At 40.0% G+C, this 25,891-nt stretch overlaps 1 protein-coding gene across 6 annotated transcripts in view; it reads left to right on the top strand.

Annotated features, from left to right (window-relative positions):
- The window catches only part of LOC137604796 (bromodomain adjacent to zinc finger domain protein 2B-like), a 47,311-nt gene extending 23,358 nt beyond the window's left edge, over window positions 1–23,953 (top strand). The window contains exons 2-38 of one of the 6 annotated variants that reach the window (XM_068328865.1): window positions 896–1,048; window positions 2,719–2,883; window positions 4,506–4,634; window positions 4,816–4,991; window positions 5,078–5,263; window positions 6,448–6,999; window positions 7,724–7,785; window positions 7,860–8,305; window positions 8,515–8,805; window positions 9,454–9,508; window positions 10,475–10,583; window positions 10,714–10,815; window positions 10,984–11,194; window positions 11,443–11,535; window positions 11,941–12,002; window positions 12,271–12,336; window positions 12,846–12,911; window positions 13,031–13,075; window positions 13,307–13,333; window positions 14,218–14,283; window positions 15,516–15,656; window positions 16,823–17,077; window positions 17,322–17,545; window positions 17,915–17,989; window positions 18,151–18,379; window positions 18,473–18,535; window positions 18,615–18,759; window positions 18,896–19,545; window positions 19,833–20,109; window positions 20,277–20,432; window positions 20,608–20,762; window positions 20,904–21,112; window positions 21,373–21,505; window positions 21,978–22,124; window positions 22,336–22,625; window positions 22,800–22,943; window positions 23,059–23,953. In XM_068328865.1, the coding sequence (XP_068184966.1) occupies window positions 898–1,048; window positions 2,719–2,883; window positions 4,506–4,634; window positions 4,816–4,991; window positions 5,078–5,263; window positions 6,448–6,999; window positions 7,724–7,785; window positions 7,860–8,305; window positions 8,515–8,805; window positions 9,454–9,508; window positions 10,475–10,583; window positions 10,714–10,815; window positions 10,984–11,194; window positions 11,443–11,535; window positions 11,941–12,002; window positions 12,271–12,336; window positions 12,846–12,911; window positions 13,031–13,075; window positions 13,307–13,333; window positions 14,218–14,283; window positions 15,516–15,656; window positions 16,823–17,077; window positions 17,322–17,545; window positions 17,915–17,989; window positions 18,151–18,379; window positions 18,473–18,535; window positions 18,615–18,759; window positions 18,896–19,545; window positions 19,833–20,109; window positions 20,277–20,432; window positions 20,608–20,762; window positions 20,904–21,112; window positions 21,373–21,505; window positions 21,978–22,124; window positions 22,336–22,625; window positions 22,800–22,943; window positions 23,059–23,206 (6,501 nt within the window). In that variant the 5' untranslated portion in view covers window positions 896–897 and the 3' untranslated portion in view covers window positions 23,207–23,953. Of the gene's footprint in view, window positions 1–895; window positions 1,049–2,718; window positions 2,896–4,505; window positions 4,635–4,815; window positions 4,992–5,077; window positions 5,264–6,447; window positions 7,000–7,723; window positions 7,786–7,859; window positions 8,306–8,514; window positions 8,806–9,453; window positions 9,509–10,474; window positions 10,584–10,713; window positions 10,816–10,983; window positions 11,195–11,442; window positions 11,536–11,940; window positions 12,003–12,270; window positions 12,337–12,845; window positions 12,912–13,030; window positions 13,076–13,306; window positions 13,334–14,217; window positions 14,284–15,515; window positions 15,657–16,822; window positions 17,078–17,321; window positions 17,546–17,914; window positions 17,990–18,150; window positions 18,380–18,472; window positions 18,536–18,614; window positions 18,760–18,895; window positions 19,546–19,832; window positions 20,110–20,276; window positions 20,433–20,607; window positions 20,763–20,903; window positions 21,113–21,372; window positions 21,506–21,977; window positions 22,125–22,335; window positions 22,626–22,799; window positions 22,944–23,058 lie in introns of all 6 variants that reach the window. The other 5 variants (XM_068328869.1, XM_068328864.1, XM_068328868.1 and 2 more) reach the window with 5 other exon arrangements.
- Window positions 23,954–25,891: the final 1,938 nt, after the last annotated feature.

The following is a 25,891-nucleotide window of genomic DNA, read 5'->3' as shown; positions in this document are numbered from 1 at the left end:
GTAATTATATGATAATTTAGAGTGTGCAGAATTTATAAAGTGACACATTTTACCTGATAGTCCTTGCCATTGAATGTTTTAAGTCATGTGAATAGAATCATAATTGGGACACTGATTTGATTTTTAAGTGGCGTGCTGGACATCTTCGAATAACAGATCAAGTGGGATATGGCAAAAGTTAAATTATACCAATTCTTTTTTTATTATTATTATAAATATGACAGCACCTTTGTTCTTTGTTTTGCAAAAATGTCAGGAAACAGCAGCCTCTCCAGTGGAGCATGGCTGCAGCTTTCATGTCATTTACGTCTCATCCGTCCCGTTCCTGGTGAGGGATGTTGCTTGATATTCAAAGGCCAGCTTTGTCTCCTCAAATTAATCAGCTACTACTGTTTTCTCCTGCAAGGGAGAATCACCTGGGAGATCGAGGACTAGTTGGTGCAGTGTACAAAACTGCAGATTCAAAAGATACATTATAGATAAATGGAGATCGGATAAATGAAATGTGTGGCTGAAGGCTGCCTTTCCTATTAAACCTTGCGCCCCCAGCAGCGAAGCACAGCCTATAAGAGAGCAGTGTTTAAGATCTGACAGACTGTGATATGATTGAGTCATCATCAAGCCTTTTACAGTGTACCGAATGTTCAACTGTGCCCCTCAGTTGTTACTGTAACATGCCATTGATTGTCACTCTATATTGTATATTTAATAATGAAATGAGAACAAAATCATCACATTGATAATGTGATTCCTCAAACAATGAATTATTAAATTGAAAATTAAGTCAATAAGCTGCACAATTAAGGTCACGTTAGACAGCCGTCCAGATGTGTTGTGTGAGGGACAGTATGATTTTTTTCTGCCTCTCATAGAGTTGCTTGATTGTGTTTGACAGATATGGAGTTACCCCCCCCATCATCAGGCTCCTCCACCCTTCAGATAATCTCCTCGTCAGTGAGCTCCTCCCCTGCTCTTCTCCATCCGACGTCCACAAAGTGCAGCAGCCCGGCTCCGAGCCCAGCACACAGCTCTCCTCTCCTTACATGTGGTTCGTATTTCGCAAATGTGCACAAATGAGCCACAAGGCCACATTTGATTTAAAGTTAATTGTCTTCATGTGTCATTCCACTTCAAGTTTCATTCAATCATCCTGCCAATATTTTGGAAGTTTTTGTGATTTTTTTTACATTAGTGTTTACATGCTGGAGCTGCAACATAAATAGTCACCTTCAGAGGCACTAAATTCAAAAGTTATTAATGAATGTAAATGAATGCATCATTGTGAAGGACTTGACAATCAGTCCCTGCTTTATAACTGCACTTCCTTGTAAACTGTTTTTTCTAATATATATAAATACACACATACATACAGAATATATATAAAAAATTCCAACAAGGAGGCTGAAGACACTTTGTTTCAGTCTAAACACATTTCAGAAAAATGTAGCTGAAATGGTAAAGCTGTTGAATCAATGAATTCTAACATTTTAAAGCTTTGTACACCCTTCTGGATGTCTTTTGACAACCTTTAACTCCAGTTTATCCCGTGTGATTTGACACGTCTGTCAGCTTTACAGTGTGCATGCAGCTGCTGGCATCCTCTTGTTTTCTCTGAATACTAATTGTGGTCAGGGCCATTATGCATTGAGCAGCAGTGATGCATAAGCTGTCAGATTACCCCAGACCACAAAGTAATATGCGAATTTACATATCGAGGTTTGTGATGATTTTTTTTTCCCTTCATGATAAGATACCCCAAAAAGTAATGTTTTTCTTTGTCATGCTATCACAATAAAGAGCCCATTAGAGACATCCTCATGAATTATTCATGTTTAGACCCCCACACCAGACGTGCACAGAATTTCCTACATGTTTCATTTTGGACTTAACAGTAGATGCTGAAGGCAAATTGACATCTCTGTAGTCACTTTACTGTTGTGACTATGGGAGTTCTTTCAAGGGACATCTTTTCCTCTGTAGGAAGTAGAAGAAAGATATCACACAGTAAGTGACAGTAACTCCCTTTGACTGGAATCATATTCAAGCTTTCATATTCATAACTGTTTTGTACTTGCTTAACTAGGTGAATTTATCAAAGAAAAAATGTATGCAGCACATCTCGTGAATTTAACGAAGTATGACAGCGGCTTCCTGCTTGAATATATGCAAAGGATTTATTTTCTTTGAGATAGTGAAAGTGTAACGCCAAGACAAAAAGCAGACTCCAGAATTGTTTAGCTCCACTTGAATATATTTTTTGGTGATTTTAGTCAGATTATTTTACACAAACACACCTTTTAATTTAGTTTATGGCTGAAAAAATGTTTAAATATTACCTTAGGTATTGTAATGTATTAACAGTTACAGAGAAAAGTTTAATGTTTGTGGGACACACACTTAATGTTTGTTTAGTAAATCCAAAAGTTGTCTTACAGATCAGCGCTTCAAGATGTCCTAAAACTACACCATGATTAGTCAGTCTAGTTAGTCTCACACACAAAACAATTCAAAGGAGCTTGGTTGTTATTGCACTAATCTAATAAAACAAATTATTAGTGAATGTTAATGAATGTTATTAATGAATCTAATAAAAATAAGTTAGACCTAGTTAATAATCTTTTATGATTATATCATGTTTCATGTGATATTGAGACTGACTAGTAAATTAATAAATCAACAGTTTATATTTGGAGTCTTCACACTGTGTCTTCTGTTCAGGTAATTTGCTCAACTCATCAGCAGATGAGCTTCTGTCTGGCAACTCCAATTTTTCTTCAGTCAGCCGACCAGCCTTTGGTCTTCACGCCTCAAATTTAAATTGGTCTGAGTTTGGAGGCAGAGGAAGTCTGGGCTTGTCTTTCTTGGCTGCTCACTCCCAGTTCGGTACATATCCAGGTTTGTCATTTATTTTGTGTTTTTTCAACATTGGAGGAGATGAGGAATATGGTAATCCCCTGCTACTCATGGTTAATGCGTTCCAGGATCACCCGTGAAAAACAAAACTCTGCGATATAGTGACAAACGTTTTTATTATTTACATTAATTTAAACGTTTATGAAGCCTCCCCTTACCAATATTAAACCACCGTATACTGTATCTGCATTTCCTTTTCTCACACTCTTAGACTGTTTAAAGTGCTTTTGTGTTTCACATAAGTGCGCTGCATTCCGTGAGTCTTTGAACGCAGGGCACTTCCGATGCTGTCAGCCAATAGCATGTTCATACGGTATCATGTGATTACCTACTAAAAATCCGCGATGTAGCGAAGCTGTGCATCTTGAAGCGCGAACAGGCGAGGGATTACTGTATTTGCTTCATGTGGGTGTGTGGGAGGTAGACTGTTCTGTGTAGTAGTGAAATGTTTTATACTGTGAATGGAACAATATTTTATAGTTCACCTTATTTAGGTATTCTATGTTCCAGATAAAATGAGAACCTTGACTTCATTATTTTCTTATTCTTTTTCAGATTTCCACTTGAAATGTAGATTTTTATATATTTTTTTACACAAATAATCAAATTGACAAAGATATATGACTGTTAACTGAGTGTATCGAAATGATGTGACACTGCTAAATGTGAACAGATGTTTTAGAAAGCAAATGCTGTTTCAGAAGTAAACTGCTGTAGAGGAACTGTTGCAGCTGTCCAACAGATGATGTGGATCTTTACATATTAACAAATAAATCATTTCCTTTGTTTCAATACAGCAATAAAAAGTGATGAAATGGCACGGAATGCATTTAAAAACTGTACTTTGAACTAATTGACCAGCAACTTGGCAGAGTGCATTGTCTGCATATCAAGATGGTGTGTGTTATGATCCTACGGGTCATGTACTGTTATGTATGTGTTGGGCTGCAGTGTTTTCTCTCTCCTTGGTTTGTGTGTGTGTTCCTTTTGTGAATGAGGGAATTAGGAGCAGGTGGTGTCCGCTCATTGGCTGGCTCGCCTGATTGCTGCCGCGCGATTGGTCAGGGGGCGGGTCCCCTGACGTATTTGAGCAGCCCGCCGACTGCACTCTGCCTCGTCTCCAGCCTTCCCACCGCCAGGAAATGCCAGCTTGCTGAAATGGTTGTAGCAGTTCCGAAGTAGCGATCAGATGGTTTGTGCCCTGTGGCACTAGTCTTGCGAAGATAAAGCATATCCTTATTAAATACTCGTAACAATTGGTAGACAATTTGAGCAGTTGGTAGGAGGGAAAAGCCGTTTTCTTTTAACCCTTTTCTCCTGTTTAAATTTAGGGAGATAGGTTAGTAAATTGTTATTTATTTCCCTTTTCTTTTGTTAGAAAGGTAGGGTTGATTTAGAATATTTATGTTGGCACCTGTTCTCCCTCTGAAGCAAAGTAAAAACTGCTCCTTTTTGAACTTGGCGTACTGATGTCGCTGGCCTTTCTTGTGGTGAGAAGACTGGGGGAGCACACACGCATGTTATGTCAAAGGTTCCCCTAGACCATAACCGTGTGTTATTGTTTGTGACTGAACAGTGTCTTGCTCCCCTAGAACGGTGGCGGCCATCAGAAGCACATCCCAGAGGAGCTGCAGCCTTTGTCCCACTTATGAGTCTAAACACTGCATTTGCATCAAACTTAAAGGGTTGCAATCAGCCTCATTTGAAGTCTCATACCTCAGGTAGGAAATAGCTGGCCTCTCTGTCATACATGGCTAGAGAGGTCACACACAAAAAAGGTGAACATCTTTTTGCATAACATTAAAATACTTAAACTATTATTGTTGTTGTCCTACTGCCTTTACATCCGTTGCTTGCTCTCAACGTCTTTGCTAAAGAAATACACAATGCCAATTTCTTTAGGTGCAACAGGAGCAGTGAATGGGAGCAGTGCGTCTTCTCCGACTGGGAACTCTGCTGTGAATACCACTTCATTTCTAATAAAGGGAGACAAGGAGAAAACTGAAGGCGACAATAATTCAGGAAGTCAGGACATGGTCCTACTGCACCAGACGACCATTCAGAAGAAAACCGATAAGGTTAATCCTGATGCTCAGGTATTGTTCTAGACACCTTTTGTCCTGTTTGTAATTGTTTAAATTTTTTTTGTTATTTTATGATTTAGAAACCAAAGAAAAAAGCACCAGATTCCTCAAGCATGGGTGGCAGCCACTCATTTTCAGATAGCTCCAGTGATGGTGAGGAGGTCAGCAGTGATCCTGATGACAATGAAGAGGAGGACAATGATGTAGATGAGGATGACAGTGAGGACTCCTATTCAGATGAAGACATTCGAGAGGAAACGGGCAAGGTAATTGTGTCAAACTCGAACTGTTATGCAATGTAGTTTTTGATCAGTGACGTGCGGTCAGGGGAGGGTCATAATGAGGGAGAAAATTAAAAAGAAATAAATTAAATGGTTATATTTATCCAATGAGTATTATAAATTTATTTTATATCCAACATCAACAATTTTAGGTTATTTTTACTCAAAATTGCTGAATTCTCACATTTAATGCTGGAATACGGAGAAGAGACCTGCGGTGAGGCACCAGCCAGCCGAGCCTCACCATGGATTGAGCAATGGCTTGGCTAGCTGTGCTGGTATGCTACACAGTGAGGCCGTAATGCTATTAAAATGTTCAAACACGTTTGCTCTATGACGTACATTTCCATAATCTAGCTAATGTATATAATGTACAGTGTTTTTTGTCAACAACTGCATGAGTGTAACGTCTTTCTTGAGTTGAGTGGTCCGGAAACCACTACGTGGCACTACATGAGGCACGATGCTGTCCTGCCTCATCGATAGGGAGTGCTGGTGATGCCAGGGATTCGGCCAAGGAGTCTTCTTCCCCGGCTGTAGAAGTGACAGAAAACTACAGCCATTCATTTGTTTTCCGCTCACCTTGCCTTACTATATAATTTTTTTCACTGCTTTTGTTCGGAAGGAGCAGCGCATGGACTTCATTTATAAGTAAATGTAACATTTAAACAAACATGTAGGTAACAACATAACATATTTTTTAATCAAGTTTGTGTGTTACACTTTGTACGTGTAAATCTAACAATTCTGCTCTGACACTTTAAAAATAACCCAATCACTGTTGATAATTAAATGGTGAATAAGCTACACTCTAGGTTCATATGTTTGTAAGTCTAATTTTGATGAGGTCAGTGTCTCACCAGCGATAAACCTCACCGCACGTCACTGTTTTTGATGGACAATATTTTCAATTTCGCATCTTGTTAGAGAGGCATATTTTATAAAGTAGGATGAAATTGATAAAGTCATTTTCTTATTGAGGCAAAAGTAGGAGTATCCTTGTGGAAAAATGTTCTGTTTATTTAATTTGATTGTTAAAGCAGGCATGGTGGTGGGTGGCAAACTGGATATGTGTGTGCTAGCTGACAGAGCTGCCACTGTGAGACTCTCTCAGTAGGAGCTGACATGACATGCTGTCTTCTTCCCGTTTTCCTCATCCTCCTACTCAGCGGCTGACACAAAATACTTTTGGAAGTATAAAGAAGAGACCTTCTGATGGAAATGCAACCCAAGACAGACATTGTAACACTGTTCCTTTGACGCCCCTGTACCACCTCCAGTCCACGTTTCATCCTGCTGGCCCACCACAGTCTAAAACACAGTTCCCCCAGAGCTCCAGGACTGCAGAAGCAAAGGACCAGCAACACATCAGTGTCATACAGGCCACAGGGTCGGCTTCCAGCAGCAGTCCTGTAGTACAGCTCCAAAGCGAGTCATCCCCTTTGCTTTCCAGGCTGTCACCAAACCCCATCTCTTTCTCCAGCTCACCAAAACATAACTCCTTCTCATTCTTTCCCAAACCTCATGCCCGTTCTCTGTGTTCCTCATCTAAGCCTCTTTCCTTCTCCTCTTTACCCAAACCACTGAAGCTGATGGCCTCACAAAAACAACGTGAAATCAATTTCGTGATGGCTTCTCCGAACTGGACAGGGTATGAAGAGAGCAATGGAAGACTTTTGGATGGCAGATTGCTTCACTTCAACAGTCTTAAATTGAAACAGGTGAATTTTATTGAATTTTAATGATAGTGCACTTAATTCGTAAGGTACAAAAAAACAAAAAAACCCAAGTGCCTAATCAAGTGTAAACATATGCTAATGCTTTTCTGAAATTAAAGAAGCTCTTCATTGTCCATCATCATGCACGTCAAGAAATAAATCACGATCTGTGCGTTCCCTGTGGGCAGCAGAAAATGAATACTTATGCACCTTTATCACAGCTTTTATTTTACTGCATAAGAATCTGGCCACTCCATGACTAGAACTGACAATACATTCAGCTCTATTGGGAACACATCATAAAATTGACAAGCAATTAGCTCTGTTGTGCTTTGGGATATTTGCTATCAGGAGAGAGAAACTGGCCTCTTTTAAAAGACTATTATTGTCAGTATTTTGAAAAGGAACATTTAGCAGTCTTTAACAAGAGGACTTTAATTCATATGATGGTGGTACATTAAAAATGGGCTTTTGATATGCCAGAGCATGACAATGGAAACAAATACAAGATGACAGTTAAAGTTGCATGATGGCACCAAGCCAAATAATTTGAAAATATTTTCTACAGAAGCCATTTGTCTTTTCTTTTGATGACAGACTTGAGCATACTCTTCATTTTTCCTGTCTCTTAATACAATTTAATTCCATTATTCACAGCCCACATCATGTAAGTGGCAGTTTGTGTAATCTTTTTGTTTGTTTTTCTTTTTCCTTTTAATATATGAAGCCAATCCATCCCACAGACTCCGTGAATCAACCTGTTCCTCTACGACCTAAGGGCAATAACTGGTAAAAAGAAAAAAAAAAAGCACTAACATCTGGCTGTACACTGAGCAGTTATTTACTCCCTCTCTTTCGCACAGCAGTGACACCAATCTGTTCCTGAGCCACCACCATCACCTTAATGGTATGATCAACAGCGCGGTGCAGGAAGCTCCCTTAGCCCTCATCACTAAACCGTGCAGACAGAGCAGCACACTCAGTAACAAGCCCTTTCTGGCAGCAGGCTCCCCCCCCTACCCCCTGCCCATTAACTTGAGCACTAGCACCAAGGAGATACCAGCCAGCTCTACTTCTCCACCAAAATATTTTGCTTCATCAACTCTTTCTCACAAACAAAGCAAGACACCATTTCCCAAGACTCTTCATCCAAGGAAGAGCCTCTCTAAAAACAGATCATTCTGTAAACCTCTAGACTTGGTCAGAATCATTGAGTCTGATATCCACAGCAGCAAAGACTCAGACTCCATAGGAGATGATGAAGATCAAGATGATATTGAGGATGAAGACTCCGGCAGCAGCCTGTCAGGTCAGATAAAACGGACCTTTTTAAAAAATCCTACGAAGAGATAAATTCCATTGATCATATATTATTGCAGATAAAAGCTGATGAAACTAGAGCTTCACTGTCCTTTATGGTGTGATTGTGTCCTCTATGGTGTGATTGTGAGCAGAATACTGACTGGGATATCTGTGTAATCATTCTGTTTTCTTGTGTCGCACTGGAATCCTCTGCAGAGTCAGAGAGCAATCTGGAGAGCGACTCTGATACCTCAGAGGATGATGGGAAGGAGCAAAGGGAAACAGAAGTGGACAACAACGAAGACAAGACTTGTCTGACACTTGTTAAAGCACCTTTGTCTATTCACAAGTTCTCTTCCAACATTTCAACCAAGCAAAGACTTAACCAGCACCTCATCGAGCCTCCAAGTTTATCTCGTTGCCTCCCTGCCAGCATAGTTACCAGTTCAAGGGCACTGAGTAACCACAGCACCCTCTCGCCTTCTTTCACATTTACAACACTGCCAGGTATGAGATCTGTTTGCCTAAAGACAAAATACATCCTCCTATTTCAGTAGAAATGGGTGGATGTGACTTCGGAAACAAAATAGGATCCAAGCCAAAAACTTTTCCTCCTGGCCCATCATGTATATTGGTGTTTTAGACTTCTTTATTCTCCTTACTTTTTGCTTATTCAGACTGTTCTCAGTGTTTTGCAGTATGAAAAGATGGATGTACAATTTTCAATAGTCATTAAGTCAACTATGTATCTAAAAAAACTAGCTATGCTATTATCATTGTCAGCATCAATTTTATTGGTTTAATAACCCAGTCAGATATCATTTATGTGAGCTATTAAAATAACATCTTCTGATCAGTTTTAATGGAACAGTATTATTGTACCATTTAGTCCTGCTAGGAAGAAAAATCAAAGGAACAGAAAAATCATGACTTCTGTATAACATGATTATTAGTAATTCTAATTTCATTGATACTGGCATGCTCTAGTGAAATGGAAAATTAAATCACTAGAAGTAAAGTTTGCTATACAATATATTAAATTAAAAAATGGTCTCCCTTTGGGTTTGATATTCACAATAGATCTCCCCTCCTTATTTCGTGTAGCTGAGATACACACACAAACATGTCCAGTTGGTAACATATGTTCTGTTTCAGGTAAGAGAAGGAGAGTTACAGATGAGAGAGCTCTGCAGCTGCCTCTTGAATTTGGGTAAGAGATCCTGCACTCATCATGCATTAGTGTGTCCATGGAATTGGTATAATAGCTCAATGAAAGCTGAACAACCATTTCTTAAATGTGAGCTGCAGTCTTTATTTGATAAATTGTCCCGATGCCCATGATTACCTACAGCAAGTATCATGTCTTCAAGATAACCAAGTACAACATACAATAAATTAGTTCTTAGAAAGCTTTCAGTGGCAACTTCAGCCCATTCTCTCAAACTGTCCTACCATGAGGCCATGGGTGAGTTATTTATTTGTTCTTGTTTGGGGCACATCCACATGTAGAAGACAATATGTGAATATGAAATCAAGAAAACAGTGCTGCTAGATTTCCTGATTTGAGGTCAGTTGAATATTCATCAGAAGCTAAGTGTAAGTAAAACACAAAAGTATCCTTGCTTTCCTTTCAGAGATATTAAAAACTCCAGTCTTGAGCAGTGGGTCATAGTGTGCAGGAAATGAACTGCGGCCTAGCAGCTCAACATTAAGTGGTTAATAGTATCCTTCCCCAACAGATATGCAACATGAGCAGCTCCCTTCCCACAAATCCTACATCCTCGGATCAGAGCGCCTTTCATCTTATGGGCATGTTTTGATAAGTAGGTTCAGAGGAAGCAGAAGCCACAAGCACATACATCAGCCCCCTGCTCTGTCTGCAGAGCAACTCACATGTCTGCTCTGTAAACCATGCCTGTCTCCAACAGAGCTCAGTGGAATTGAGGGGTTGCCCCACTTGGCACATGGCCATTTAGGACTGACTACCAAAAGGGTCAGAGGACATCATATGCAGATGCACTTGGTCTTCTTTTTAGGATGAAGATGTCTGTCCCCATATTTACTGTAGACTAATAATGAAACCTTCAGCTTATGAAAAACATAGCAGTGATGGATGAATGTAGCTGGACATCAAACCTTTTTTGAGCAGTATTCTGGATATTTCTCTGTTCCCCAGCTGGCAGAGAGAGACCCGGATCAAGACTGTGGCAGGTCGTCTGCAAGGAGAGGTAACCTACTTTGCCCCATGTGGGAAGAAGCTGCGTCAGTATCCTGAAGTGATGAAGGTAAATCTACAGTTGTCAACAACTGTACACCCTACCAGCATTAGTAAAGCATTATGTAATCACCATGAGGTGAGACAATTTTCATGTCTGATTTAGCGTGAATTAGTACATTTTTTTCTCTTATCTGCAGTACCTACTCCGCAATGGGATAACTGAAATCTCAAGGGATAATTTCAGTTTCAGTACAAAAGTTAATGTTGGTGTCTTCTATGAAGCCAGAGGAGAACCAGAGGTATATGTTTGTACTTGTTTGTGTATTATTTTTTGAGTTTGAAAAATACCCAATATCCATCATAACCAATCATTGCAGTGTGTTTATTATGTCCAGTTCATAATCAGTGTCACCAGTGAAGGATGCCAATTAATGCTTTATTTTGTCCTTCGACTTGTTACATTCCAGGGTTTGCAGTGGTGCTTGCTGGCAGAGAATGAGATCACCCCTAATATTATAGCAATGGATGGGAGGCGCAGCCGTTGCACAAAGTTTGGGCACCAGCTTATAGATAATGGTGCTGGAAACAATCAGTGGGAGCCTCATCCTCCAAATATTAGTGAAAATATCACTCAGGATGTCAGCGATGCCAAACTGCTACGCAAACTGGAGGCTCAAGGTCGGTATGCATCTTTAAAAAAAATCAGGCACAGGAAGTTGAAGATGTTTTCATGTTAAAATTAATCTTCTCTATAGCAGTTCTCCTCTAAAAAGTTTTTGGACAACAATAGTTTTTGTTTGTCACTAACCCATTTGCCATTATTTGACATAAAAATGATGCTCATTACAAAAACATTTTCTGTGTGGGTTGCTTAATTGGTTTTAGCTTTGTATTATATGATTTCATTGACATTTAATTGTTAACAGAAATAGCTCGACAGGCAGCTCGGATTAAAATGTTGAAGAAACTTGAGAAGCAGGCTATGGTGCAAGCATCCAAACAAGCAAGAAAGCAACAAGGTGAGCAGCTGCCCACCAGTCAGACATCACGCTAAGACTATACTCTTGGACTGTACAAACCCCATGTTTAATTTCACACACAAAAAAATATCAGTGATGCAAGTTGTGTTCACAATTTCCACATTGTGGGGTACTTCAATGTCTGTTCTCTTCTAACAGCCCCCTTTCTTATACCACACTTCTGCCCTCAGGCACACTTCTGCTTTTGGTTTCATGTTTGTGAAATGAAAAGTATGTCTCCTAATAAACTTATGTTATGTACATGGAAACTATTTTTACTGACTGTGTTAAAATGTATTCTTAATCTGCATGGATTGACAGGATTATGAGCACAGCGCAATGTCAAAGTCGGTGTGTAGCCCTGCATAATGTTGTGTTCATGCCTAACTGGTTTGTGTGTTCCAGCAATAATGGCTGCAGAGGAGAGGCGTAAAAAGAAAGAGCAGATGAAAATTCTCAAACAACAAGTAAGAACTTTATGTGTATTGTTTTAATTTACTGAGCAAAACTTCTTGACTGTCTGCTGCTGCTCTGCTTATATTCAAGTCCTCCAAGGTGAAAAGGTTTTAAGCACAGTGGAATTGCTTTTGAGGTTCTTAAAGAAGTTGCTTTTCTTGAAGTTGGTGCACCTTCCTCATCTGCATAGACCCCCACTGTACTTTACCTCCCCTTGCCACTCTATAACATGCATGACTTAACAGTTAATTCATTTTCTTGCCCTCATCCTTTTACTAGGAGAAGATCAAGCGCATTCAGCAAATTCGCATGGAGAAAGAACTCCGTGCACAGCAAATTCTCGAGGTTCGTCCTGAAAGTTATTGCAGAAACGTTCTGAAACACTTCCTTTTTGCTGTTGATAGGATTTTCATTAAAAGAAACAATGTTAAGCTTGTGAGTACATGAGAGAAAGTGGATTTGTGTATGTAAATTTCATCAAACCATTTGGAGCTTATTAAAAGAAATCCAGTTTTCATTGTGTGAGAGGTGGCCCAGAGTTTCCCATCAAAAGGATGGAATAGGAGCTGTGAAGTGTTTTAGCTTTTATACATCAAATTTCAATCAACATGGTATGCAAGTTCTTTGTAACAGGATTTTGTTTGGGATATAAGTACTGATAGAAATCTTGCTTTATTTTTTCCTCCCTGCCTGCGTTTGATGATAACTATAACCAATTTGTTGTTCAGTGTCAATGAGAGGAAATATTTATTTTGTTCAGTCAAAATTTGAAATGAATCATTCAGATCTTTCCTATGATGAATGATCTGTAGCACCTCTGTTACATGTCCATCATACCTGCTTTGATTATACAGGCGAAAAGAAAGAAGAAAGAAGAAGCAGCCAATGCCAAAGTTCTGGAGGCTGAGAAACGAAACAAAGTAAGATAACACAGCTTGTCCTTTATCCTCCTTGTCTGACAGACCTCTGCATTTGTGTGTATATACTGTATATCCAGTCTGTTCAATTTAAGTAACTATCAAGTGTTTCTTTTTCACAGGAGAAGGAGATTCGGAAACTGCAGACTGTCATACTGAAGCACCAGGTGAGCATTTTTCCCTTCATCAAATAAACAAAAAAATAAGTTGTACTCCCCTGTGCTGAAGTTAACTTTCTAAAGATGGTCTTGATCCAGGGATCTTCAACATTATATGTGCATGGTCAGATTATGCTCTGGGATTCTTGGGTGTATTTTTATTTCAGCTGGCCATTGGTTACATTTTCTTTGCATTGATTTTCTCGTGTGATTTCTTACTTTTCAAACCCTTTCCTCCAGGAGTTGGAGAGGCATAGACTAGATATGGTATGGGTATGTTTATTTTTGCACGTTTAACAACATATTGTGAATGTGTTGTGATAAATGGTTGCCATCATAGCAGTGCAGTAAGTATACCATTTACTCCAGTCATATTATGTTCTACACGGCCTTTCCAGGATGGCACACTGCCTACATCTATCACCAAGTGAAAACATCTATTATCTACCCGATACAATCAAAAATTTCTTAGCTGCACAGAAAATAAAACAGCATGCAAAAGCATTCTCGTATACTGAGAGAACATAATTTTCACTCTGGTTTGATTAGATCAAGGTACTCAGAAGCATTTCACTCTACAACATATGAGCCATTTTTAATCCATCCATCCATTTTTCTTTCCAGTGATCTGCTCCTGTGAATAATGACTAACTTTCCTCATTATTCTCAAAAAATATATCAGATTCTGTAAGGGAGGTAATAATAGCAAAGATAAGTTGTCACTATAAGTAAAGGAGATTCAAACTATAATAATGTAGATCTAATCTCTAGGATGGCCCAACAGTTTCCTGAGTACTTAATAAATCCAGTGCCTTGCTTGTGTGTAACACTTACTGTTTGCTGCTTATAGGCCTCCATTCAGTTTGCCTCTTGCCAGCATGCTCAGGTTATTAAATGCAGCTTCTAACTCTTGAATTTTTGCTTTGCATTTGCATCCCCGCTTGCAGTTTAACTTTTTGTCTGTCAACTGTTACATGTTTTTACACATTATATATTGTTCAGTGTGCACGATTTTTACTACGCAATGATCGTCACAAATGGTGATCAATCTTTCATCTTCCACCGTGCATGTTAAGAGATTCATGCTGTGTGTTGTACAGATGAGCTAGTTTCTCTTTAATTAGTGAGTAGAAACATGTCTCTGCTGTCAGGAAAGGGAGAGACGCAGGCAGCACATGATGCTCATGAAGGCTGTGGAGGCCCGTAAGAAAGCGGAGGTTGGTATCACCTTGTTTGCACATTCCCTTTGTCTCTGGTCATCCATACCCATGTTCTCTCTGATTAGTCTAGTGCTTCTCAATTATTTTCTGTTGCACCCCCCCCTAGCAAGAAGAAAACAGTTTGCGCCCCTCCATTCTCCTCCGCGACTATGAATAGCAATTGTTAAGTACACCTCTGCATAATATTGTATTCTCATTAACATTTAAGAAAACAAAAAAGGAAAAAAGAAATATACAGTTTACAATTTATAACAAAAAACAACTTTATTCAGATTATTTTTTAATCTATAACAAAAGTTTTAAGTGCATTAAATTATCCTGAAATTAAAAAAGCTTGTTTAAACTGTAAACATTTTGACCAACTTATTTTGACCATTTGATACTGAAAAATAAAATAAAATCAATTAAAAAAAAATCAAATTCAGTTCAGCAGTATTAACTGAGGAGCACAATACATAAATACCTTAACCTACAAAACAAAAATGAATTTTTTTAAATTTATTTTTTAATCAAAATGAAGTCAGAATTAATGGCCACAATGAGCTTGTTTAGGCAGTGCACAGCTTTTCGGGTTTGAAGCATAAAACTGAACTCTCAGCTCCTGCTCAATGTTTCTACTCCTCTGCTATGGTGGGGGCTTTTTGCACTGAGCAGTTTGGTTCGCCACCTTATATGATGCTAACAGAGCTCGCTGGTTTACTAAAGTAGCATTCACAATGTGGGATAATTTCTGGCGATATTCAGCACGTTTTTGCTGAAAAACCTCCAGCGGCTTATCAGCGTGATTGGGGTGTAATGTCTTTAAGTTCCTCATTAATTTATTAGGCTTCATTCTGTCCGCTGCCAACATTTTTAGATACAGTAAACACACCGGCCTCTGCTCATCTCCCACTGTAGTCACAGTGAAGCGCTACAGATGCTTCTTCACAGTTTCTCTAGCTGATACTCCCTGTGCACATCTGTCAATGAGAGCGCCACTGTTAACTACTGTAGCGGATGTGCAATTGCACTTTATTCTAGTACGGCAAAAAAAGCATGTTTCCTTCGGTCAAACGCGCCCCCCTGGCATCGCACCATGTCCCCCTAGGGGGCCGCACCCCACTATTTGAGAAACACTAGATTAATGTGTTTTCTGTCGAATGAAGGTGTAACAGTCTGTAATGGTGAGCCATAAAATGAGTAACATCTGCAGCATTGTCAAAGATGCCTGTTCTTTTTCGTGGTTGCAGGAGAGGGAGCGTCTGAAGAAAGAAAAGAAGGATGAGAAACGATTAAACAAGGAGAGGAAACTGAAGCTTAGGAAATTGGAACTGGAAAAAGCAAAGGAGCTGAAGAAGCCAAATGAAGACATGTGTTTAGTAGATCACAAGGTATTCACACACTATGGAGCTGTTGGCAGATGATAATGAAAGTCCATGTATGTTGGATGTTGGATAGTCATGGATAGTCTGCATCTGTGGAGTAGATATGTGTGGAAAGATTGGATTTTCTCCCAACACTGTGATCATTTTTGTCATGGAAATCAGTCATTTTAATCAGTGAAGACGTGGCATGCATAAAGATTAGAAAGGATCTTGAAAGATGAATAAAAAAACATTAATAAAAAACCTTAGAGAATGTGGAAGTTTATCTTTCTAATCCCCTGAACATGGAAATGACATTGTCTCCAACAATCCTGCTGTCCATCTGCTATATAACCTGTGTCTTGAGCATGTCTCTCAAACTGTTCGTAGTGCTATTTTAAATTTTATATGAATTTTATGTTGTATGGTTTCTATGGTTACATGTTGTTTTAGGTCTACATCATAAACTCATAAACCCTACTTGAGGTTCACTAAAAAAAACATAAAGGGAAAGTGGGTGTTCATCCACAGAGAACTCTTAAAAAAACAGTTTGGGTTGAAATACTGCCACTAGGTGGATGTTGTACCCTAACAACAGCCAGATCAGATATTTTCTTAACATTCCTAAAATGGGGTTTAATGGACAAATGTAAGTGAACATAACACCAGCACTACATGAAATACTTGTATCTAATTCTTTATAAATACATTAAAATAAAATTGACAAAATATGTCTAGGTTTATTTGTGAACACAACCATTCAAGTGAATCACACTAACAGAAAAGCTGTAAGAAAACATAACGTATATGCATTTCCAGGTGTGTAATAGAGGAAAACAAATAACAAATTTTAAAATATGTGGAAACTGAATTAATCAAACAGTAAAGTAAAAAAACCGAAAATCATCAGTGTTAATTTGAAAAGGAATATACCTGATTTTAGTACAAAGAAATTGATGGTTTGATATGATTTCATATTTTTGTGAGTGTTTATTCCACAAAATGATAAACAGTCATAATGGAATCACAGATCAGAAATATTTCATCTCAAAGCCAATTGATGCTTTGTCAACAGTATCATAGTTTGTATTCTTATTAAGCTGGAATGGGGTGAAAAATTAAATCACTTTTCTAAATGATTTAGATGCATTTAATTTAAATCATTTTAATAAAACTTTTGTATTTCTTACCAGCCCCTTTCAGAATTGTCCCAGATCCCTGGTCTGATCTTACCACCAAGTACGTTCTCCGACTGCCTGATGCTGCTCCAGTTTCTCCACAACTTTGGGACGGTTCTGAGGTTAAACCCAAATGGACATGTTCTCAGCCTGGGTGACCTTCAAGAGGGGTTGCTCAACATTGGAGATGGTATGGGGAAAGTACAGGACCTGCTTGTGAGCATGCTCTCTGCAGCCGTGTGTGATCCTGGTATACTTGCAGGATATAAGGTTAGAGTTGGATTGTTTGAATATTTGTACTGTATTTTACATGTGTGCACAATTACATAAATGCATATAAACCTGTGACTATACAGCTAAGTGATCTAAGATGGTATCAGTATTTAATGCTGATACTGTACATATGCATTCAAAGCATATTTTATATTCTGCTTCACCTTGATTATAAGCAAAACATTTAAGAGTTGATTGTGATACATTTTATTTAATTCCATTTTTTGAACACGTCTATCAGAGTAAGACTGCCTTAGGGGACAACCTGACCCATGTGGACATCAACCGCGACAATGTGTCTGAGATTCTGCAGATCTACATGAATGCTCACAGTGAGCAGGCCGAGCAGGCTGCTCTGGCCCTCAGCCTCAGGACCAAGGCTTTTCAGGCACACAGCCCGTCACAGAAGGCCTCTATGTTGGCATTCCTGGTTAATGAGCTCTGTTGCAGTAAAGCTGTGATCAGGTGAGGCACCCTAAACTGTTAATAGTAAACCAAACTATAAAATTGTGGTGATTTTATAACTCAAATACACGTGTGTTCACTAAATGTTGAAAATGATTTAGTGTAAGTTAATCTCTGCAGCTGGGAGACGGACATTGACATGGTTTAGTCACACGCACTTCAAATTTAATGGAACAGCAGAGGTATCGAAAAGAATAGAACATGATAATCTAATATGAGCAACGGTCTCACAAGATTATACCAACCTAATCAACTTTTCATTATTGATTACTCTGAAACACATCTAATTCACATTATAGACGGGTGCAGCACTATCACCCGTGGTTGAAGAAACAGTGCAGTGTTATAACCTTGTGTGGTACTTTTCAGTGAGATCGACAAAAACATTGATCACATGACTAACTTGAGGAAGGATAAATGGGTTGTCGAGGGAGAGCTCCGCAAGTGAGTATCTGCATCATGTTCTTCAAAGACCCTGCACTAATCTTGAAATGAGGAATTAAAAATCCTACACAATGTGTATTATTTAACTAGTCTGAATTACACATGCATTTTTGAACAACATCTAAACTCTACGATTTCAATGTCTATTTTTGTCTGTAAAGACTGAGAAGCATCCACGCCAAGAAGACAGGGAAAAAAGAAGGCAGCGTGGGGCTGGAGGACATCTTTGCCAACCCCACCGTCAGAAACAAAGGCAAGAGGAAAGAGGGGGACAGTGAGGAGGAAGAGGATGATGAAGAAGACAGTGAAGACCAAGGAGATGATGACGATGAGGAGGAAGAAGAATCAGGAGGGAAGAGGGCAAGGAAAGCAGAGATATGTGAAGAAGAGGTCAGTGAAAGCATGATGCTTTTATTGCTGCCAGCAGCAAAACAGTTGTAAGTAGATGTAGAGTGAGTGTTAAAGAGATATTTCTTAATCTAGGATGACAACACACGCCTGGCTAGCATGGAGGAGCTGGAGAAACTAATAGAGAAAACATACAAGGTGAGTGGATCGCTGTGAGAAATGTCCTTCACAATCAGCTCATAAATTAGTTTAATAATTCTTCTGTCTGTCTCTTCAGCAACAGAGTCAGATCAGACTGAAGTTATTTGATTCATCTCAGTGTCTGCGCTCAATGACGATTGGACAGGACCGCTACAGGAGACATTACTGGCTCCTCCCACAATGTGGCGGAATCTTTGTGGAAGGCATGGAGAGCAGTGAAGGTGCAAAGCAACGCTGATTGCTGACATTTATTTGTTTGTTTTTGTTCACAATGCATGCGAAGGAAGAGTTAGTTTTTTTTAGTTAATGACTTTTTTTTTTTTAGGTAATTTCACATTTTTGTTTTTTTTCCCTCAGGTTATGAAGACATTGAGAAAGAGAAGAAAAGACAGGGGACCGTTCAGGTTATCAAAGCATTAGGAGACTACTGTGAACTGGAAGAAACAAAGAAGCCTGTGGTCTGCAGCCCAAAACAAAGCACAGATGGTGACTCAGCCAGTCAAGAGACCCAACAGAACAAAGATAACCTCAATCTATTCCTCCAAAAACCTGGTTCCTTCTCTAAGCTAAGCAAACTCCTTGAAGTGGCCAAAGTGGCTCAAGATTCAGACAAGTGCTCTGTTGAAGTCTGTCCTGCCTCATCTTATCCTTCATACTGCACTGCTCAGACAGCCACTTCTCAGCTGGGACCGACAGATAAAACGGACTCTCCAGTGCCATCTCTGCTTAAAGGCAGCCCCTGGATAACCTGCAGCCCTCAATCTATCCTTCATGATGAGCAGCTCTCCAAGATGCTCTTGGAGCAGAGCTACCAGTGGTTCAGCCTTTTTCCACGCTCCCCATGCGACGAGTCGTCAGTCACCTCTGGCTCCGGGCCTCTGACCTCCTTGTCTCCCTTGCAAACCAGCAGTCCCAACCCCAGCTCTTCCCTTTCCCCTAATCCTCCAGCCACAGCCAGCTACAGTTCTCCCGCTGACATCAATAACAAGAAGTCATCTGCTGTTCATGTAGGTGGACAAGAATATCTCTGTCATCTTTCTATCATTTTTAGATGTGCTGTGCTTCCATCAAAACATTGCCTGTAATGTTCTATATTACATGATGTTGCACATCTAATCTGTCAAACCCACTGTGCTGTCTTTTGCATGCTGCAGTTTTTGGTGGTCATGATTTAGGGTGGTAAAATAAATGTGTGTGTGTGTGTGTGTGTGTGTGTGTGTGTGTGTGTGTGTGTGTGTGTGTGTGTGTGTGTGTGTGTGCGCGCGTGTGTGTGTGTGTGTATTTTCCCTCCTAGCAAGTAAAGTCTAGTATTCATCAAAGCACACTGACACTTTGTGATGTGTCCAGCACAGCGACAAGTCCCAGCAGGCTGTCTCTACCCCCATTGCAGGATCTAGCTTCCCAGGACGTAGAGGATAAAGGGAACAAAGTCTTCTTCCTGGAAAATAGCAACCCTGTCAACAAGAGCGAGACCCCAGAGCCCCTGAGTGACAAGGCTGTTTGTAACACATTCCTCAATGCAGAGGTGGCCAAGACCCAGGATTACTGTAGTCCTCAGCCGATCCCAGAGGGTAAGGAGGTTGACCACCAGTACGCACTTATGAAGTATGCGTTATAGACATACTCTGTCCACACAGGATCTGAATATATGCTGTGATTGCTATCGGTCATGATTCCCCTACTTTGCTAAAAATTCAACATTTATGTGACAGTGGTTTGAATCTGTGCATGTTGGCAGAGATGCTTTCTGGCTGGTGGAGAGTGTCAGACATGGAGGAACTGGATCGTCTGGTCGACGCCCTGCACACCCGAGGCATCAGAGAGAAGGTTCTGCAGAAACAGATCCAGAAACATAAGGAGTACATGACCCAGCTCTATGCCAGAAGCCCTGGTGGTCGGTCCACATTCCCTCTGCTGTCGTAATCAACAGATTTGTATTGATACTGAATGTGTTACAAGATCTTTGTCATGTGATGCTTAGTAAATTTAAATTAAAGCAAACCACTGTCAACAGAAATCTATTTCTTTTATTTGATGTAGGTAACTTACTGTTCATCTTGTGGTTCCAGTAATAGGTATGGCAGAACTGGAGAAACAGGAGGTGAGTGAGGAGACTGTGGAGAGTTGGTGCATAGAGGAGCAGGCCATGGAGGTGGACATCATGATGCTGCAGCAAGTTGAGGACCTGGAGAGGAAAGTTGTCTCCGCCAACCTGCAGGTCAAAGTACTGATCAATGAGATTTTCTTCTTTCATTTACACCTTAATTCAAAAAATTGCATGCAGTGATGGGCTCCTGGGTCCTCATTTTGCCATGCGTCATCAATCATGTGTTGTGATTACCACATCTTCCAATGTCTCTCTCAGGGCTGGATGCAACCTGAGCCTCAGTCAGAGAGAGAGGATCTGGTTTATCAAGAGCACAAGTTCTTGTCTTCCTCCGCTCCAGAGAAGAAGAAGAAGAAGAGGGAAACCAGCCAGGAGGACAGTCCTGGCGCTGTGGTGCGGCAGCCCAACAATCCCCTCGACATAGCTGTCATTAGGCTGGCGGAGCTGGAGAGGAACATTGAGCGAAAGTACGTTAAAAAACCCTAAACTACAGCTTTCCAAATGTTGCTAGATAATGTTACTGTACCTGCTGTTGTCCCGTTCTTCAGTGGTGATGGTCCTATACTCAGTCTATGGAATCTGAACCTCACAGCTGCTGCTTCTGAAACCAGTTTCTTCTGTTACAATCTAGTTCGCTCACCAGTTGTTTGTTTGTTTGTGTTGTGTTGTTGCTGTGATGATGTTACGGTCTTATTACACACTGTGATTTTCTGTAATGTCTGCCCAGTGGGGAGGAGGTGGCTCCAGGGATGAGGTTGTGGCATAAAGCCCTTGCTGAAGTGCGCAGCTCAGCTCAGCTTGCACTCTGTATTCAGCAACTACACAAGTCGATCGCCTGGAAACAATCTATTGTGAAAGTGGTTAGTGACTCCTGATTTCACATTTAGAATCACTGTTTCTATAGATTTATCATAAACAAACGAATGTATGAATTAACTCATCTTAAGAATTTACTCCTATTTAAGGATCGATCGTTTAGACTGTGTGTTTTCTGTTTCCTTTTTATTAAAACTACCGCATAAACAGTTTGAATTTATTATGTTTATATGTCTCTATGAAAATGAAGGTTATGACAGTGAATCTGTGTGGCTTCTGTTCCTTAAAGGGTCTTTTCATAAGAAAATTATAAGATGAAAAGGAAATATGTTACCACATCTGTTTACAATCTTTACCAGGCATGAAACACATCAGATCAGCATGTCAGTGTAATCAATAACGAATGACAGTCTTTCAGAATGGCTGGGCCCACAGTATCATAGTTGTATCTGTCATAAACTCCACTGGGATGGATCTCAGTTTGAAGTTAAACTACGTGGTACTTGGTGTTTCCAGCGCTGCCAGTTCTGTCAAAAGGGTGATAATGAAGAGCTGCTCTTACTCTGTGACGGCTGTGACAAAGGCTGCCACACTTACTGCCAGAATCCCAAGATCACCATCGTACCAGAGGGTGATTGGTTTTGTTCCTCTTGTTCAGCTAAGGTATGTCAGTATAGTTATTCAGAGAGTTGAGGATTTTTTTGTCGTGTCTTCTATTTTATTTCTACCATTTCTGTAATCTGATGCTATGTAATTGTGAAATGATAGCATAGCTGTTTCATAGATGTCATGTCTGTTCATTGCTGTGACTATTTTTGTAGTTTCTGTGTATGTGTGTGTCTCTTTTACCAGTCATCTGTGTTCTGTCACTCAGGGAAGGGCTCAATCCCCCCATAGCAGGAGGCAACACAACCAAACAGCTGGGGGAGGGAAAAAGGGCAGTGAGGTAAAGCGTAAAGGTAAGCAATCATCATTAGGAGAGCTCATCAAAGAGGAGGCTGTCAGCAGAAACGGCGTGCCAAAGAAGGTTACCAAGGAGTTCAAGAGAAAGCGAGGAGATGACAGCCCACCCAGCTCCCAGGCCGGATATGACAGCTCCGACTCCTGTGCAAAAAACGCCAAAATGCCCAAATATGACAGCACAAATGGGCTGGGGATGTGCCGGTATACATAACACACAGTCACTGCATTCTTATGAGCTCATCTTATTGTTTGGAATCTGTCCCATGCACTTCTGTAATACATTTAAAAGACAATTACTGTGTCAAGATGAACATAAGACAAAAACGTGACGAGCACACACCAGTTAAGAGCTGCTGCTCATTCTTGTTCTCCCAGAGTGCTGCTGGCTGAGCTGGAAGCCCATCAGGACGCTTGGCCCTTCCTCACACCTGTCAACCACAAAGCTGTCCCTGGATACAAGAAGGTCATCAAGAAGCCCATGGACTTCTCCACCATCAGAGAGAAACTCATCAATAACCAGTATGTTTGAACACGGCTTTTGATGGATGAATTCTTGGGGATTTTTTGTGGCATGTTACTTTCCAAATTTTTATTTACACATCAATAGAATTGAAACTTTTTCTCAAAATTACAGGTATTCTAGCTTGGAAACGTTTATCTTTGACGTCAACCTGGTTTTTGAGAACTGTGAAACATTCAATGAAGATGATTCAGATGTTGGACGAGCCGGCCACAGCATGAGAAGCTATTTTGACAAACGATGGGCTGAGCTGCTGAAATAAAGATTCCATTGTGGAGTTTGTACGCAACATATCAAACATCATCCTTTGTGCCGAAAGCCCCGTGTGACACTGAATCAATGCAGTTTTAATAGCACACGTGCAACTGGGAATAGACAGCTAAGAATATACACATATCCTTAAGTGCAATACTGTTTTATTTATCCAAACACTAGTATTCTTTAATTTAATATTGCACTTTCAAAAGGAAGATCTCTGCTGTATACAGGCCATTGTCTTTTCTAAATCAGTCTTTCAATTTAGTGGTTGTGTGTTTTTATTTTGTTAATTATTATGTCAGTTTTTTGTGTGAGTAAAAGTGGGAAATGGCACACAGCTTTAAAAAAAACATTGCTCTATGGAGAACTGAATGAGCCAATCAAAAAATGTTTACAGAGTTTTGAGGAGGATAGATTAAAGTAAGTGCTACTGTTTATCTGTGTTTCTGGGATAAAGGAGACACCTGTGTTATTTATAACAGGCATAACTGTAAAGTACTCATTGCACAGACTTGTTTAAACTATGGTTGATAAAGAGTGACTGGAGGACTTTATATCTTATACTGTACTTCTGTGCTGAATATCTCCTCAAAACACTGTCTTCTCAGTATTGTAGTGCCTGACCTCTGACCTCTAAACAGTGTATGAGTTTAGGGTTGAGTTTTTGTATCTTTGGTGTGTGTACTGTAATTGTCCTGCACAGTGTATTGTAGGAAACTTTTCCAAGAATGTAAACCTCATTACCAAGAAACTGAACTTGTGTTTCATTTCCAAGCGTTTCTGTTAGCCTGACATCACATGAAAACATGAACCAAAATGTGATCCAGCAGGGAGACAGCCAGTGGAACGACCACTGACGGCGTCTCTATACGTCAAGCAGCTGTGTTGTAAAGTGATATTGTGAGATGAGTAGCAACTTAGTACGTACCAGTATTATTTTGATATAGAGTGTGAGGCTCATAAAAATCAACCTTTTTTTCCAGAATATCAGACATCACTATCTCCCTTATTAAGGTCTGGTTTAAGGAAATGTTAACAATTCAATTGATATTATTAAATCCCCCCCATTGTTAGACACAACAGAAATTAACCTTGTTTTCATTTGATGTTTACTGTAGTTGTGGTGGAATGTATCCAACAACATTTACCCAAATTACTGTACTGCACTGAGGTACAGGACAGTTGTGAGGTCCTTTTTCAAACTGATTCCGCCATAGTAGTTTATTATATGTATTCAGTAAAACAAATTATGACGCACTCATAGTACCGTATATGTTTATGAAGCCTGTTAAAAATTAATCACTGACTTTTGGAGTAGATCTTGATACAACTGAATTTATGATGTATTTTTCATTTGCTTTATCAAGTGAAAAACGTCACCATGAATCACACCCTGTTGTTTGGATTGCGGTTCAGTTAAATGGACTTGAGAGTCTGGGAGGAAACAGGAGCTTTATGAGTAACATTCTGGTTCTTAAAACGGAGGACGACAAAACTTTTCACAAAGAAACCATTGTCATCACATCATGGCATTTTTTTTTTTGGAATAAATTAAGAAAGATAATACTATATAAGCTTTCTCACCAATCCCATGCACACACATTTTTAAATCTCACCGTTGTGGCCCGCCCCTTTCTGTGACATCATCAGTAACGGAGGAAACAACACAGCTAAGGTGTCTTATGTCACCCACGATCACCATGTTCATTCCAGTGAAGTCGTACTTCTAGGGCCCCGTTTCACGAAGCAGGGTTAACAAATCCAAAGATAAACCTGTGGCTCTGGGTTGACTTACCCTGAACCTGCAAACTCAGGTTTTCCGGTTTCTCAAAGGCTATCTGGGTTAGTTTTTTTCAACCCTGGGTAAGTTGACCCGCAGTTTAGTAGGCGTGAGACAACTCTAAAAAAACATTCTCCGGAGCCCCGATTCAGCGAGTTACCATGACAACGGATGAGAAGCACTCTGCGTACTTTACGGCAGTCTAAGAACAGATTTTAATCTATGCATCTGAATACTTAAAGGACATTTTCGGAAGAAATGAGCAGCGCCAGTGTAAGACCAGTGCTAGTGCTTTGATCAATGACAGGTCAGAGAGCTTTGATATTTGACCTATGCGAGTAGGTTGGTAAAATTTTGAATTAAGGGGTGTCACGGGATGTTGCAGTTTGTGACTGTATTGGTTCTTGTTTCTGTCTGTTTTAGTCACATGATACACGTGTTGCTCTCCTCTAAGGGAGGCACTACTATGAAGAACAACACGATCATATCATAGGCCCTCTCGGGCTGCTTTCAGCAAACATACGGCCATTTCCACTCAGCCTCTCATCCTGCAGTGAGCCCAGTTGAAGTTCTGTCGGGGGCCTGGTTCAGTGTCAGGGGTCAGCAGCCTCGGTTTCCATGGGTAACCACTGTCACCCAGATAAAAGCCATCAAACTCTCCTGTATAGTGGATTTGATTAAACAATGGAGACAAGTGAATTATTGCGCAAATCTCTAGGTTACTGACCACATTGCAAGTCTGTTCCTCAGGTAAGACCATGAAACAGTAATCAATCTACATGTACCTGCAAATTTATGCTGTGAATGGGCTTCCTGTTCACATCATCAGCCTCATCGGGTTTATTCCTCTGACCCAGGGTTAAGTTACCTCCCCTTGTGAGACTGACAACCCTGGTTTTCCTTCATTTC

Source organism: Antennarius striatus, chromosome 12 (genome assembly GCF_040054535.1).
Source record: "Antennarius striatus isolate MH-2024 chromosome 12, ASM4005453v1, whole genome shotgun sequence".
Taxonomy (NCBI): Eukaryota; Metazoa; Chordata; class Actinopteri; order Lophiiformes; family Antennariidae; genus Antennarius; species Antennarius striatus.
Note: the sequence above shows the minus strand (reverse complement) of the source record. Positions and strands in the feature narration are given on the sequence as shown.